At 38.4% G+C, this 16,413-nt stretch overlaps 1 protein-coding gene and 1 pseudogene across 1 annotated transcript in view; one reads left to right on the top strand and one right to left on the bottom strand.

Moving 5' to 3' along the window:
• Positions 1-3,147: 3,147 nt before the first annotated feature.
• Chmp5 (charged multivesicular body protein 5) overlaps positions 3,148-16,413 on the bottom strand; it is a 19,795-nt gene continuing 6,529 nt past the window's right edge. The window contains exons 6-8 of the mRNA XM_010619201.2: positions 12,037-12,145; positions 6,029-6,141; positions 3,148-3,285 (exon numbers count right to left, since the gene is read on the bottom strand). Coding sequence (XP_010617503.1) covers positions 3,235-3,285; positions 6,029-6,141; positions 12,037-12,145 — 273 coding nt within the window. The 3' untranslated portion in view covers positions 3,148-3,234. The remainder of the gene's footprint in view (positions 3,286-6,028; positions 6,142-12,036; positions 12,146-16,413) is intronic.
• Positions 9,080-9,569, top strand: LOC104858939 (annotated as a pseudogene).

The raw sequence follows: 16,413 nt of genomic DNA, 5'->3' as shown, positions 1-16,413 counted from the left end.
AAAAAAAAAAAAAAAAAAAAGAACAAGTATTTCAATATGTCCAATAAATACGTGAAAAGTTGCTTAAATTTCTTAAAAAAAAAAAAAACAGCCCATAAAATAAATGCTAGTGGGGTTGTGGGGAGAAAGGAACCCTTCTCCTTTGTTGGTGGGAGTGCAGACTGGTGCAACCATTGTGAAAATCAATATGGAGATACCTCAAAAAAATAGAATTAGAGGTTCCATTTGACCCAGCTATCCCTCTGCTTTTATCTTTCCAAAAGAATTAAAAGAATCAGAGCACAGTGATATATGCACACTCATATTTATAGTGGCACAGTTTAATAGCTAAAACTTGGAAACAACCCAATTGTCCATCAACTGGAGACTGGATAAAGATGTGGTTTTCCTATAAAATGGAATACTACTCATTCATAAAGAATGAGAAACTAGAGTCAGTTATAGATAAATAGATGCATATTGAAGCTATACTCTTAAGTGAAATAAATAGGACACGTGTAAATACTGATTAATTTCTCTGGTGTGAAAAACTAAGTGTACATAAGTTCAAATTGTACAATCAATAATGTGAAATAGGAATAAAAGGGCTAAAGGGGTAGGGGAAGTGGGAAGGGTAGGGGAAAGGAAAGAAGGGAAAAGAAAAAATGGGAATAAAGTAAACAGGGAAGGGTGAAGGTGGTGAAGGGAGGGCAGGGGTATGGGGAAAAAATAAGAACCAAGATACATCATTTTGGCACATCATCAAGGTACAAGATCCCAATGATGAATATAACCGTACTGTATACCTAAATGTACCAATGGGAAAAAAAAAAGTTTGAGACCAGCCTGGGCTACATAGTGAAGTCAAGGCCATCCTGAATTACATAGTGAGAATCTGTTTCAAAAAACAAAGATAAGGTAGCAATGATGAATACTGTAATGTTTGCTTCCACTGGAAAGTTTCTTGAAAGGGTGAGGTCAAAGAGGGATAGGAGAGGGATATATGTGTCTCATTCCCCACCTGTGAGAAGACAGTAAACTTCTGAAGAGAACTGTGATTGTTCTTGGTATTCCCTAGGCTGGCACAGACTCCTAAAGGCTAGTGTTCAACAAATGCCCACTGGTTTGCTGTGCAGACACATAAAAGGCTGAGGCACCCACAGGCAGGAGGGGGAATACTGGCAAGAGAATGAGTGAGGGAGGTTAAGATCATTAAAGAAACCCTGAAATCAGGCAATGGTTTGGACTTGCTGTCACTCTTCATAAAACTTGTAAAAAAAAAAGTGAAGCCCTCACTTTTAAAATGTTAATAGTCCCTTATAGGAAACCAGCACACTGCAGTTAAAATACTTATGACCATTACCTCAGTGATTTCTCACAAAACCCTTGGAAGCTAAGCACAATTTTACTAATAAGGACATAGATGCTTACAGAAGTAGACTACGTAGTATTTAGTAGATGGTAGATTCATAGCCCATGACCCAATGTTCCTTTTTGGGAGGGGTAGTACTGGGGATCAAACTCAGGTCCTTGCGCTTGTGAGGCAGGCAGCAGAACCACTGAGCTAAAAAAATCCCTGGCTTAAAAATTCCTGCTTTTTTTTTTTTTTTTATATTGGGTTTAAACTCAGAATCTTGCACTTGAGAGGCAGGCAGTAGCACCACTGAGCTAAATACCTGGCCCCCAGTGTTCCTTTTTTGAGACAAGGTCTTGCTATGTAGTTCAGGCTGGCCTTGAACTCACTATGTAGCTCAGACTAGCCTCAAATTTGTGGCAATCCTTTTACCTCAGCCTCCTGCATGCTGGAATTACAGGAGTGCATCACCATGCCTGGCAAGCCCAGATGTTTTTCGGCTGTTTTGGTACTGGAGACTGAACCCAGGGCCCTCTCACTAAGATACATTGCCAATCCTTATAGTGTCTTGTTGGATGTGGTGGTATATGCCTGTAATCCCAGCACTTTGGGAGGCTGAGGTAGGAGGATGAGTTGGAAGCCAGCCTGAACTACAGCAAGACTCTGTCTCTAAATAAATAATTAAATACAAACAAACAGGGTATTATGGTTTGTATCTAGATGTTCCCCCAAAGCCTCATGGATGGATCAAAGGATTGTGCTGCTGGGATTGAAGATGTGATGCTGGGACTAAATCACAGTGCGATGCTAGGATTCAGGTTGTGGGTGCTATCTGCCCTAAGGATATGATTTAAGGTTCAGAAAGAGCTGTGGTATTATCTCTTGTCCCTTGTTACCTCTGCCTTTCACAAACTGTTGCTCTTCTGTGATGCCCCTCTACCTTGAAGCCATCCAATTAAGGACTGAAACCTCTACAAACTGTGAACACAAATAAACCTTTCCTCCTTTAACTTTTGGTATCAGGTATTCTGTGTCAGCAACAAGAAAAGTAACTAAGACAAAGGGTCTTACTAAGTTGCCCAGGTTGGGCTCAAACTGCAATCCTCCTGCCTTCACCTATCAGGTGCTGGGATCACATGTGTGCGCCACCACACCAGGCTACTTACTCTTTCTTCTATACCACAATGCCACTAGTTAAATTGGGTTTATGTAGTAGAAGTTTTAGCTGAAGTGATATTAAACGTATATCCTTTTGAAAAATATTTATTGAGTATAAATAAATGTCCTATACATTAAATATCAAGAAATATTCATTATTGATTACAAGTCAGGCTGTAATACTGAAGAAACCATAGAGTCAAAATATCCACTCATGATACAGTAGTGACAATTCCATTCCAATACTGGACACAGTAATTTGCTCACAAGACACCACAAAACCTATCAAAAACACCATCATTAAGCCACCTAGAATACCACAATAGAAAATGGTGTTGAAACATAATATGAACAGTCTCAAAAATCTCATCTTTATATTAACAATTTATCGAGTTCACAATGAAACTGTAAAGTTATACTATCATAGAACTTACTAAAGATTCTTGTCTCCTTGATTTTAATTATTAATGGATGAAAACAAGTCATACAAAGCCAAAGATTCTTTTAAGTTAGTCTTTCATAAGAGAAAAAGAATCAAACTTTAGTACAAAGAAAGCTTCCTCCAAGCAATGAGTTTCTTAATGGAAAAAGAGAGAAAGGAAGAAAGAAAAAAAAAAAAGAGGAGTATAATTAACCTTTCTTTCAAAAAAGGAAAGAAAACTGAAATCTGTTGCAAATTTGGAAATATTTCCCAGTCCCAGAATATGTGTTTATTTTACATGATGTACTTGAATGATGCAAGTCTATGAAGCAGGGATCTGTGGCAATCCGAATTCATCCACCAGGACTCCATCCTGTGAAAAGGAATCAATGTTTAGTGCCACCATTTTTCACTTGATTAAAAGTTAAAGTTATAGCAGTTATGGATGTAGCTCAGTGGTAGAGCTTTTTCTTAGCATGCACAAGGCCCTAAGTTTAATCCCCAACACCAAAAAGCACAATACATTTAGTAGTCACAAGTAATTTCCAAGTTAATCAATCAAAACCAAAATCCCACTCAAAAGGTAATGAGTTTTGTCATGAAAGGTAAAGGGAGACACATGAACCAAGAAACAAAAGAATCAAAAGAATAATCCTTTGCAGGGCAAAAGAAGAGCCAAAGAGGAACAAAGAGATATGTGAAGAGAACCTAAAGAGGAAAAAAAAATTCAAGCATGGTGGCACGCACATGTAGGGCCAGCTAATCAGGGAACTGGGGCAGGAAGATTCCTTGAGCCTAGCAATTTAAGATCAGCCTGGGCAGCATGTAGTCCTAGCTAAAAAACAAACAAAAATACAAGAAACAAAACAGAGGAAAAGGAGATTGGGAAGGTCAAAGAGGAAAGGCTGAGGAGTTACTCATTCCCTCTAGATTTGTATTTTCACTATGATCTTATTTTTTTTGGTACCAGGGATTGAACCCGGATCCTTGTGTTTACGAGGCAGGTAGCAGAACCACTGAGCTAAATTCCTGGCCCTTCACTATGATCTTTAACAAGGACCAACACCTTTTTAAAAAAATATTGCTTCTAAAAATATTCTTTCTTTTTTCACTAAGTTTATTGGTACATTTTAGGTATGCAATAGTTACACTCATCATTGGGATCTTGTACCTTTACACAATGTATCTTGTTTCTTATTTTTTACTCATTCCCCTGCCCTCCCTTTGACCAATACCTTTTTTTTTAGACCCCAAATCCTTGAAAGGGCAATGCTGTAGGATGGGTAGTCAATTCCACATCATGCTTTACTACAAAATCATAGACAGCGACACCACTATTAATTAAGAAAATCTATCTCCTTAGCACACTTATCTTGAGAATCTGTGACCTTCTAACAGTGGAATAACAAAGATGCTTGAGGGATTTGTTATTGGGGAATTGAAAGGTGAGCTGTACAACTGGTGATATGGCTCAGTGGTAGAGTACTTGCCTCCCTCTGCCTGAGGTCCTGGTTCAAACACCAGCATTGAAAAAATTATTTCAAGGGCTGGGGATTTAGCTCAGTGGTTCTGCTGCCTGCCTCGCAAGCACAAGGACCCGAGCTTGATCCCTGGTACCAAAAAACAAACAAAAAAAAAAAACCAAAAAAAAAAAACAATGAAAAAAATTATTTCAGAGGGCTGACAAAAGCAACCTGTGCACCTGGAATCTTGAAAGAGCTGCAGAGGTAGGGGTGGGGGTGGGGTGGAATAAGGTGGGCAGTAGAGAAAATAAGACTAATTCAGGCTCAAGGGAGAAGGAAAGATCATATCAGGAGGATGCACAGGCACAGAAACCATTTACAAACAGGAAAAACTGATGAGATTTTGAGAGAAGACATGAATTCCCAGTCTTCTCAAAATCACATAGTGAATAAAGGCAGCAAACAGGACAGGTTCCCACTCAAATATTCTGCCAACTAAAATGTGCATATTCAGTGTGAATATCAGATTAGGCTGTAACCATCTAGTGGCAGCAGAAAAAAATGATACATTATACTAGGAACTAAAATGGAGTGAATGGAATTTTATAAGCAGCAGAATCTTCTTATAATAATGTCAACATATAGATCTGGACAGAGCTTCTATTTTTTTGGTTTTTTAAGACAGTGTCTTGCTATGTAGTTCAGGCTGCCCTTGAGCTCACTATGGAGCCCAGACTGGCCTCAAACTCACTACAATCCTCCTGCCTCAGCCTCCCAAGTGCTGGGACTACAGGGGTGTGCCATTGTGCTCAGCTTGTACAGGGCTTTAAATTTGCAAAGCTCTTTACATACACGATCAAAACTGCTTACATAATTATGTGAAATACTTGTGATTATCTGCCTCTTACACGTGAGGAAGAGAAAAGCTCAAAACAGCTAAGTGATGTCATAGTACCAGATGTCCTGATTTTTTTAACTTGTTGAATTAAAATAAAGTCTTTCTACATTAAGTTTTTTTTTTTTTTGGTACTGGGGATTGAACTCGGTTCAAATGAACCTGTTTGCAAGGCAGGTGGTAGAACCACTGAGCTACATCCCTGGCCCAGGTTTTTTTTTTTTGGAGAGAGGGTGCCACTCTACAGTGCAGGCTGGCCTCAAACTCAGAGTGATCCTCCTGCCTTTGCCTCCCAAATGCTGGGATTACAGCATGTGCCACCATGTCCTATATTAAGTTTTATACTTAATCATTAGTTCCTAGTTTTAAAAAATTCACCCAATAATTAGTGAATCTGGAGAGTGGGGCTTTCTTTTACACTGCCACTCTTCAAGGAACATACATGTGCTGTTGATGTTTTCCCAGAAAATGTGTAAATCTTATAAATGGTAGGTACTATTCACTATTTGAGTCCCAGCTCACAACAAGGATCATTATGCACATTATAGAAATCGTCACTGTAGAAAGACATCCTTGAACTTTAGTGACTCTATTTATGCAGTCTGTTCATTATCTAAAACAAGAAAACTGGGCTTCCAGTTCCAAAACAATGACCAGGACTGACTTTCTTGTCCTAAGACTATCTTTTAAATTCTGAGAAGGGTGGGCATAAAATTTTCACCAGGTTGTATAGAAACAGAAGCAGAAAAGGTGCTCACCTTGTTTTTAGTGTCAGTGGGAACACCTTCTGGTATTGCAGGGGCAGATGCTGCTTCATCCAAGTAAGAACTATCTTCATCAGCCAGAAGCTCATCACCCAGTGCATCCAACTCTGAAATTAAAATAATCAACTGTTATGTTTTAGATCTAAAATGTCCCCCCAAAGCCTCCTATGTCTAGAGGCAGGGCTTTTATATTATTTTTTTTTTTGGTACTGGGGATGGAACTCAGGACTTTGTGCTTGTGAGGCAGGTGTGGTGCCACTGAACTAAATCCCTGGCCTGAGGTGGGGCTTTTAGAAGGTGAGTGGATCTTGTGGGCACTATACTCATCAATGGATTAATCCTTTGATTAATTCATAGCTGGATAAGCTATTAGAAGTTGGGGACTGCTTAGAGCTGGGTCACTGGGGGTTATCACCTGGAAGGTTGTTCTTGTCCCAGGCTCCTCTCTTTTTTCTCTCATTGCTTTCTGCCACTGTCACATGTCCTCCTGCATAGCGTTCTACCATAATGTTTCTACCTTGGAACTAGCCAACCATGGACTGAATCGTCCAAAACCATGAGCCAAAATAAACCTCTTCTATAAGCTGAAAGTGTCAGGTATTTTGTTCTGGTGATGAGAACGTGACTAATACACAAACACTGCAAAGAAAATATAAGCGAGAAAACTGAGAGACGATATTAAGAAAATTAGCCAAATTATTTCTAATAAGATAAAAACAGGAAAAAGGGAGGGGAAGGGATTAATCCCTACTTTCAAAATTAAAGATGATCATTTAAGAAAATTTCAAGGTATATAAAGTCTATGAATAGCCAGATGCAGTGGTACATGCCTATAATCTCAGCAGGCCTCTCAGGAGGCGAGGCGGGAGGATTGCTGGGAATTCAAGGCCAGCCTGGGATATACAGTGAGTTCAAAACCAGCCTGAACTACATAGTGAGACCCTGTCTCAAAAACACAACCAAAACCAAAACCAAATTAATCTGTTCCCCACAGGTGCATAAGGTTCCAGTCCCTTTTTTTTTTTTTTTTTTTTTTTTTTTTTTTTGTGGTACTGGGGATCAAACTCAGGACCTTGCACTTATAAGGCAGGTGCGGCACTACTGGGCTATAAATCCCTGGTCCCAGTCTTAATGAGAAGATTATGGTTGTGAGTTTACCAATGCAAACTAGAAAATTTTGACCATAATAAATATAAAAAGAGCCTGGTGTAATGGAACATGTTGGCAACCGCACCACTTGGGAGGCTGAGCAGGAGGACTGCTGTGTGCTAGAAGCCAGCTGAGCAATATAATGAGTTCAAGCCCAGCCTGAACTATAAAGCAAGACCTTGCCTCAATCAATCAATCCATCAAATTCTTTTTCACAACTGATGGACCTGGAAAAAAAAAGTAGTAACAGAAAGTCCGGATAATTGTTACATAACGTGGATCATTGCATGAAATCAGGCTGTAGGAATAACTCCACAACTTTAGCACTTGGGAAGACCATGTTTTTGGACCTCATTGTGAAGAGCTGTTGAAAAGGTTATAAGAACTTAGTTTGGAAGAAAGAACAAAGTTAAGTAATCAAGAAAATGCCTTCTCTGATACTGATGTACTAATCTACAGCGATCACCTAAGAAGTATTCAACATCTTTTAAGAGGGTTTATTACACATGTGCGCTTAATTATAGAGAAGGTAGGTGTGTGATCTCATGGAAAAAATCATGGCCTTCCATTTAAGAGAAGTACATAGGGCTGGGAAGTTAGCTCAGTGGTACTGCCATCTGCCCTGAGTTCAATCCCCAGTACTAGGAAAAACAGAAAAGAAAAGAAGTACATAACAGTTAGTCACAAAGTAAAATTCCTAAAGAAAATGCAAAACGAGAAATTCTCACAGAACACAGAAGAAAAGGCCAAAGATTTTATGATAAGAGGAGAGGAGAGAAGCAGAAAGCCTATTCAGGAAAAACAATCTTCGCCTAATAGGAATACCTTAAACAGAGGACAAAGCAAATTAAGCTGAAACACTACTTAAGGAACTAACTGGTGATAACTTGCTGGAGTCGAAGAATGAAGTAGGTTTGCAAATGAAGCCTCACAGGGTACCTTTAAAATTCAATGAGAAGAAAGCAACACCTAGACATATCCACCATATCCCGACCTTGCGCTTGAGAGACAGGCATGATGCCACTGGGCTAAATCCATCCTTGTGACATTTTTAAATTTCAAGAATAAAGAAAAAAATTTGCAAGTGTCCATTCAGGGAAAGCAGGTCACCTATAAAGAGGCAAAAGTCAGACTGATCTCAGATTTTTCTCTTGCAATTTTAAATGCCAGAAGAAAATGAAATGACATCTACAGAGTTTTAAGGGAAAATAATTTTGAACCAAGAATTATTTACCCTGCCAACTTAATATTTGTGTATGAAGGCAAGTGGAAGACAGTCTCAGATACCAAGGGGTTAAGAAAGTATATCAACCAAAAATTTTCTCTAGAACTTTTGCTAAATGATTTACTACAGAAAAAGTAAAAAGAGTAGGATAACTGTATGAAAGATTTGATGGTTAAAAGTAGTTAAGAATATAAAGTTTAAAATTGTTACATATAGGTAACAATAGGTAAGTGCAAAATAGATCTAAAATTTTTAATTGTCAAAGTACATGCCAAATAGCATTGAGCAAGTAAATACTGTTTTACTTTTGCCATGTATAAAGATGGATGTTACTAAGCCAAACATATGTTAAGATAAAAGTGCTTTGTCACCGTGGGCAGGACAAGTAAGATACTATAAATGTTAATCTGATAAAATTAGAAAATGGTAGTTTTATCTCTTAAAAAAAAACCCCAAAAAACTAACACATTCATAACGTTAATAATGATAATGTAGGCACAGGACCAAACCTGTTCTGACTCAGAATGCAGACTGGTGTGAGTTCTCTGTTAGGGCGGGCACTGGGTTGGTGGCTGGAGAGGTAGTAGTGGATGCGCTGGTAGAGGAGGAAACTCAGACACCGACCTACCAAGAACTATCTGAGCTACTTAACAGCCCCAGATTATTCTGCTTTTGAAACTGATATAATGAGAAATGAATCTGAGAAACTGGCTGCTCGACAACCAAGTGAATTGCTTAGTATGAAACGGTATGAGCTTCCAGCCCTTTTCTCAGGTCAGAAAAATGAAATTGCTGCATGGCAAAATGTGCGAATAGTTCTATAGCCCAGTTAGAGCACTAAGCAGTTCGAATTGAGAATCTGGAGCTAATGTCACAGCATGGATATAGTGCCTGGAAAGTCTATAATGAAAATCTAGCTCATATGACTTAACATGCACAGAAAGAGCTTCAGAAGTTAAGGAAGCACATTCAAGAATTACACAGCGGAAGAACATGCAACTCAGAGCTGGATCTAAATTGACAGAAATGGAGTCAAATTGGGTGTCTCTGGTCAGTAAGAATTACGAGATCGAATGGACTATTGTGTAACTAGGAAATGAAATTTATTCAATTAAGCAGCAACAGGGAGAGGCAAACAAAGAAAACATCTGGCAAGACTAACTTGCTGAGTAGAAAGGAAGAAAAGTTGGGCTCTTACAAACATCCACCTAAACTTTCCCTGAACCATGAAGGACAACAGCCTCTCACAAAAACCACTAGTGGGGGGCCAGGGATTTAGCTCAATGGTTCCACTGCCTGCCTCACAAGTCAAGGACCCGAGTTTGATCCCTGGTACAAAAAATACCCAGAAAAACAAAAAAACAAAAAACACACCACTAGTGAGTGGGTAAATGTTTAGAAACCATACTGTGTGGATTCTTGTAATAACTGTATCATGTATCTTTGTGAAATAAAGGCTATCAACTTGGCATTTTTATAGCTATAAAAAACAAAACAAAACAAAACAAAACCAAACCCAAAAAACAAACTGATAATGTAAGGAGAAAATTTACAAAGCACTGGTTGGAAATACTGAATTGGGAAAACTAGTAATTACTGCATCAAATGGTAGTTCATATAGGTTATTGAATTGTAGACAAAATAGATTATATATAGTCCATGTTTCTGGAATTGATCCTTTATTTTTTTTGTTCTGGGGATTGAACTTAGGACCTTGTGCTTAAGAGGCAGACAGCGGCACCACTAAGCAATCCCCAGCCCTGCTATTGAAAACAAGTTAAAAAAAAAAAACAAGAAAAAGTAGCAGAAGAAAAATATCATAAAAGATATTAACAGAGATAGAAGTGAATTATTTCTTAAACTAGTTAAATTCCCAGTAAGAAGATCCAAATTGAGTAAAAAAATTTTAAAAATCAATCTCTGATCTGAGATAATCACATTTGTATGAGACAAAGGTTAAAGGGGTTTAAGGTAATAGAAACTCTTTGGGTTACAAAACAGAGTAACATTTTTATTAGGTAGAAATAAGGGTGTTACAAAAAATTTCACATTTAAGAGACTGGCATTCATATGTAGGATTTTTGTTTGATATCTTGCTGTGGGTGATAGTTTCACTGTTGTAAGCTGATATAGATACATATATTTTAAAGCACGTTTAAAATTAATGATTTTATATTTGAGTAATCCTTCAATTAAAGGGAATGTATGTAGAAGAAAAAGGGAACAACTCCCTAGTAAAGCAAGTTAGAAGTAGCCAGGAGGTAAGGACAACAGCAGGCAGAGAATCAACAGGGGAAACTCAAGATAGGAAATCAGAAAAATAAAAACCAAAAAACCAAAGAAATGAAAGAAGGAAAAAAGGTTCTAGGTAAAAAGAAAATATGGTGTGGGGGGAGAGGGAGAGAGAGGAAGAAAGAGGGAGAAAGGGAGGTAAAGGGAGGTGGCAAGAAGTGGTGGAGAGGAAGAGGGAGTGAGGGAAAAAGCAGTACAGTGGCTCCTTGACTTATGAACTCAATTCAACTCAATTTGTTCCTGAGGGCTGGTTGAAACTCAAGTTGGTCAACTGAAAGCTCAGGCTTCTTTACACAGCTTTCAAAGTCTCTCTCTTGTTTACAGGCAGATCTCAGTGTCCTTAGAGAGACATGGGCCCAGGATTTCTCAATTAACCCCACATAGGAAAGGATGGTGTAATGTTCGTTCCAGAACTCTTAAAGGGTTAAATCTGTACCTGAGACCATCTGGAAGCACAAGCAGCTGGCATTTGGGTCTTACTCAAGACTTTGGCCGCAAGTTAAAACTAAAATTCTGGTCATAGCTCAAGTTGTTCATATGTCAGGCCAATTGTAACTCAAGGGTCCACTGTAATGTGATAGGAACATGTAACAGAAAATCCAGTGTGGGCTGCTTCGGCCACTTAGTTATTCCTGCTAGAGGGTAATGGCTATCTTTGATACCCTCTTCCTCCTCCACAACCAATCAGCCTTATCTATTCGATCTCCTAGAATTTCCTTAATCTGTTCATTTATTTCTGTGGCTGCTACCACCACCCTAGTCTTGGCTTCCCTTATCTCATTTGTGACTAAAGTAATAGCTTCTAGACAGACTTCTCTCCCTGAGAATACTCAACAACTCTTCCCCACGACTAGTGGGTATTGAAGCTGGGGTTTTCACATTGAGCTACATCTCCAGCCCTTTATTCTATCTTTTTAGGCAGATCTTCAGTAAGTCACTAAGTTCCCAGGCTGGGTTTCAACTTGCAACTCTCCTGCCTCAGCCTTCCAGAATACTGAGATTGCAGTAGTACACACCACACCCAGTTTCCCTTTCTAGTCTTTATGTGCTAACTCCTACTCATCTTTCAGGTCCAGTGCCTATACTTCAGTACTAACTAGGTTTGATCTTCTGCTAGAGGAAGAAGATTCCCTTGTTAAATTAGATTACCGCATATACCTAAAATGTACCAATAAACTCAATGAGAAAAAAAAAAGGCTCTCTGCCCAAAGACTACTTAAAGCTAAATCTCAGGGAATTTGGATAGTAATTTTCTCTAGCATTTGGGAAAAGGTCTCAAACAGTTGTTACTTTCAAACTCTAAAACTAAGCATACACTGCTTTTCTCACAACTTACCTGCTTCTAAGTCATCTTCATCTAATTCTGGAGTGCCATAACTGCGACTCAAGGCTTCTTGAATTTCATTTGCATCTTCCATCATATCCTCTAGTTGGTCTTGTAAATCCTATAGAAATAGGAGATAGGGTTTCCACTCATTTTTTTACCATTGTCTTTTTTTTTTTTTTTTCCCAGTACTGGGGATCAAACTTAGGATCTTATGCTTGCTAGGCAGGTACTGTCCCGATGAGCTAAATCCCAGGTCCTTACCATTATCTCTCTCTCTCTCTCTCTCTCTCTCTCTCTCTTTTGGTACTGGGGATCAAATTCGGGACCTTGCGCTTGCGAGGCAGGCAGTGGAACCACGGAGCTAAGTTCCTGACCCCTTACCATTATCTCTTAATTACCCCATTCCCTTCATTCTCCTTTGAAGCTTAGAAATGAGCAATTTTTAAAAAATGTACATAAACCAAACCAAAACAAGCACATAAACAATTCTCAACAATGTTAGTTTACTTCACTAATCCAATCTTTTCCTAGCAACTGCTATTAGTCAACAACTGAGCAGATGCTTTTCCAAAGAATAGATCTGAATAACTCCTTAATGTCCTTCATTCATTTTGTTGTTTGGTGCTGGGCCTCATGCATGCTAAGCGAGTGCTCTACCACTGAGCTACACTCCAGCCTCTGGAATGTCCCTCCTAACTGGGAGTGTTATAAAGAGTGCTTAAAAGAATTATTTAAAATCTGAGGGTATGGCTTAGTGGTAGGGTGCTTGCTTAACATGTGCGAGGCTTGAGTTTGATTTCTAGCACTGCAAAGAAAAAAACAATCAAAAGTCACAAGCGCAAAAATGTTCCCTAACAATAACTGTGAATGTCACTGACCCTCATAATCCCTCTTCCATTTTGGTAGTGAAAATGAGAATTTCAAAATAAAAAATAGAATTGGTGATCTTGCATTTGATTTTAAACGTGTGTCATGAAAATCCAAAGACTGAGCTGGGAAAGGTGGTGCATGCCTGGAATCTCAGCACTGTACAGACTGAGGCAGGAGGGTTTCTGTGAATTTGAGGCCAGTGTGAGCTGCATAGTGAGTTCAAGGGCAGCCTGAACTACTGAGCAAGGCCTTGTCTCAAAAACCAAACTAAACCAAAACAAACAAACCCACAAAAATCCAAACACCTATTATGAAAATTGATGCCCATCAGCTTCCTACTATTAAGAGTTTTATTTGCCACATTAAATCAGGATACATTTAACTATCAATACTAAATGGAGAAAGGGAAGTAACTAAGACCAGTAAAATTATTCAAGTCAGCCAAAGACATGATTCAAAAGCCGAAACAAATAGGTGGTAAAAAAAGTTGTACTGGGGCACCTTGAATGGGGAAACAGAAATGTAATCAGGAAAAGTTTAATACTTGAGACCAGGCTGGTGCAAAAAAATTGGCTGAGAGAATAAACCACCTGTTAATGATCTACCTGTATTTAAGTGGGAAACTACATGGCAGGAAACAATGTGAAACCAATCTGAGAAGTAACATTGTATAAGGGTAGTGGATAAAATGACTCTGAAGTCAGAAATACTCAAGTTCAAATCTTGCATTATTTAATGAGAAGTTAATTTCCTCACTTGTAGGATTAGTGCAGGGATTTATGAGCTCATAATATTAAGTGAAATAAATCACATAAACAAGCTTAAATATTGCATGGTTTCTCTTATACGAGAAGCCCAAAGTATAAAGAGCAAAATAAAAGATACACTGTAGAGTAAAGAGATAGAGCTTTCTCAAATGGAAAGAGTCAAGATATAGAGGGAAGATGCCAGGCATGGTGGCGCATTCCTGTAATCCCAGCACTTGGGACGTTGGGGCAGGAGGATCACTGTGAGTTCAAGGCCAGCCTGGACTATATATTGAATTCAAGGTCAGCTACACATAGCAGAACCCCATCTCAAAAAAACAAACCAAAGCAAACCAAAATGAGAGGGAGAGAGAGAGGGAGAGAAAAGGAGAGAGAGAGAGGGAGGGGGAGGGAGGGAGATATGGAGGAAGGGAGAGGGGATGGCAAGGGAAGAGGGTGAAAAAAAGGATTAAGATGCTATGTTCATGTACCAAGTCCCCACAAGGAATGCAAACATTGTGTACTAATAAAAAAAGGACTATCAATTTACACTAGCAATAAATATGCATGTCCCCAATTTAAAAATAATTTACAGAAACAATAATCACCTAATACCATATTGTTTTAAGGATATAAAGAATAACACTGTATTTCACATAGAGAGGAACAGACTAGTGTTGATCATGCAGAAGGTCCAAATCAGCATCATTTATCCTTCAATTTCTATAGCAATGCAAGTCATTTGAAATTCCTTACTGGCCTCTTGGTTTGTCTTACATACAAAAGTGAAAGCATAGAAAGTAAAATGGAAGAAGAAAACCTTTTTAAAAACTCTTTGCTTTTCTGTGTTTCCAAGTGCCGAGTGACTGTACTGTACATTTATAACTGTCTGCTAAATAGAGAAGCACTATGGTAAGCACTGCCTAAAAGGGAAATAGAATAACATAGAAAAAACGAATCAAGTTTATATTATATTATTACATATCAAGAGAAATCTCCCCAAATCATCTTTGAATAGGATTTCTAGTAGTAGATGCTAAGATAGACATACACAAAAAATTATCTCACAAAGAACTGTCAGGCTAACTTGTCTTAAAATTCACATAAATCAATATTATTTAAATAAGCAAGAGCAACAAATATAGGCACTAAGCCAAAAAGAACATTGAGGACTGCTGTGCAGAAACCTAAAGGACAAAAACAGAGCTACACACACACACACAAAGAAAGGCAAAATAAAAAATTAGAACTACATAGGTTGGGGATGTAGCTCAATGGTAGAGCATTAGCCCAGCGCGCATAAGACCTTGCGTTTGATCCTCATCATCACGTAAATAGAAGAAAAAAAACCTACAAAAACATGAAAATGTTTTATAAATAAAGTATTTTAGAAAAATAAATCCAACAGAAAAATTCAAAATAAGCAGCCTGGCCGAAAGACACATACACATATGCACCAAAAGTGTTAAGGAGGCTTTCCACCTGTCATACCGGCAATCTGTCAGGGGACAGGAAAGGGGTAGGTCTGGAGACCGATATACAGATGAAAGGTGGACAGACATTCAGAGCAACCAGAATGACCAAAGTTTTTCTTTTGTTCACATTAAATAGGCTTAAATAAAACACAAGGAGCCCTAAAAGTAAAAAACAAAATTTCATTTTGTATTTTATTACCAAAAAGTACAACACAAATAAGACAAGAATCCATAGAACACTTAGTGAATTTCTTGAAAGATATCATGAAGCTTAACTAAATGTAAACAGACTTATACACCACTGGAAATGGTAAAGGGCAATGTGAGGAGGATTAGTGAAAAGAAATACAACAGGGGAAAAATGAATGCCTTCACACTGCCAGAGAATACCTCTGTAGAGGCAGTCAAACACCTGGGACACCCTAATTACTCACTCAACAAACATTTAACTGCTTTATTTCCTTTAACAGTCTCTTACTGTATGCACAACCATGGCCAGGTATTGTCTAGGCACTGGGGATAAAAAAGTGAACAAAATCAAGCTTCTGCTCTCAAGCAAAGAGATATTCGAGACAGAGGGCAGAGGTAAAGGGTGCTAATATACCCAAAGGAAGCTTCCTTCCTCTGACTGGTTACCACTCACACTCCCTCTGCTGGCCATTTGGCTGTTCACCTGACAGGTGAGAACTGCCAGGCTCTTAGGGCCCACCTCTTTGCCAAAATCTAATCTCAAAAAGAAATTCTAATTTTAAGAAATTATATTATTAAAATATAAACATAAAGAGAATTACTAGAAAAGGTCACCAACTCAATGCCAGAAGTGTGAGCATTGATCCTGATAATATTAACTTCACTGAATTATGAACAGTAAGGTGATTAATAAAGCACACTGCTGGGTGTGTCTGGGTGGGCCATGGAAGCGTGACACTGGGTACTATAAATGGTCCTCTGCATTGCTCTCTGGCATTGTTCCCTGTTTTACTTCCCAACTGCCATGAAGTTGAGCAGCTCTGTTCCACTATGATGTTCCTATCTTCAAGCCAGCTGACCATGGACTGAATTCCCTGAAACTCTAAGCCAAATTCAACTTCTCTTTAAATTGTGTGTTGAGTACTGTATCTTAGTTACAAGAAGCTGACCAATGTATTGTGTTAAGCACTTTACAGACATATCTTCATTTAACATTTGTGACAATATTGGGAGATAGGCAGCAACATCAGTTGAGGAAACAAACTAAAACTCATTAAGTTAGGAGTAACTACTGGGTACTTTTTTTTTTTTTTTTTTTTTTTTTT

The sequence above is a fragment of the Fukomys damarensis genome, unplaced genomic scaffold (assembly GCF_012274545.1).
Source record: "Fukomys damarensis isolate Sample0158 unplaced genomic scaffold, DMR_v1.0_HiC HiC_scaffold_36, whole genome shotgun sequence".
NCBI classification, from domain to species: Eukaryota; Metazoa; Chordata; class Mammalia; order Rodentia; family Bathyergidae; genus Fukomys; species Fukomys damarensis.
Note: the sequence above shows the minus strand (reverse complement) of the source record. Positions and strands in the feature narration are given on the sequence as shown.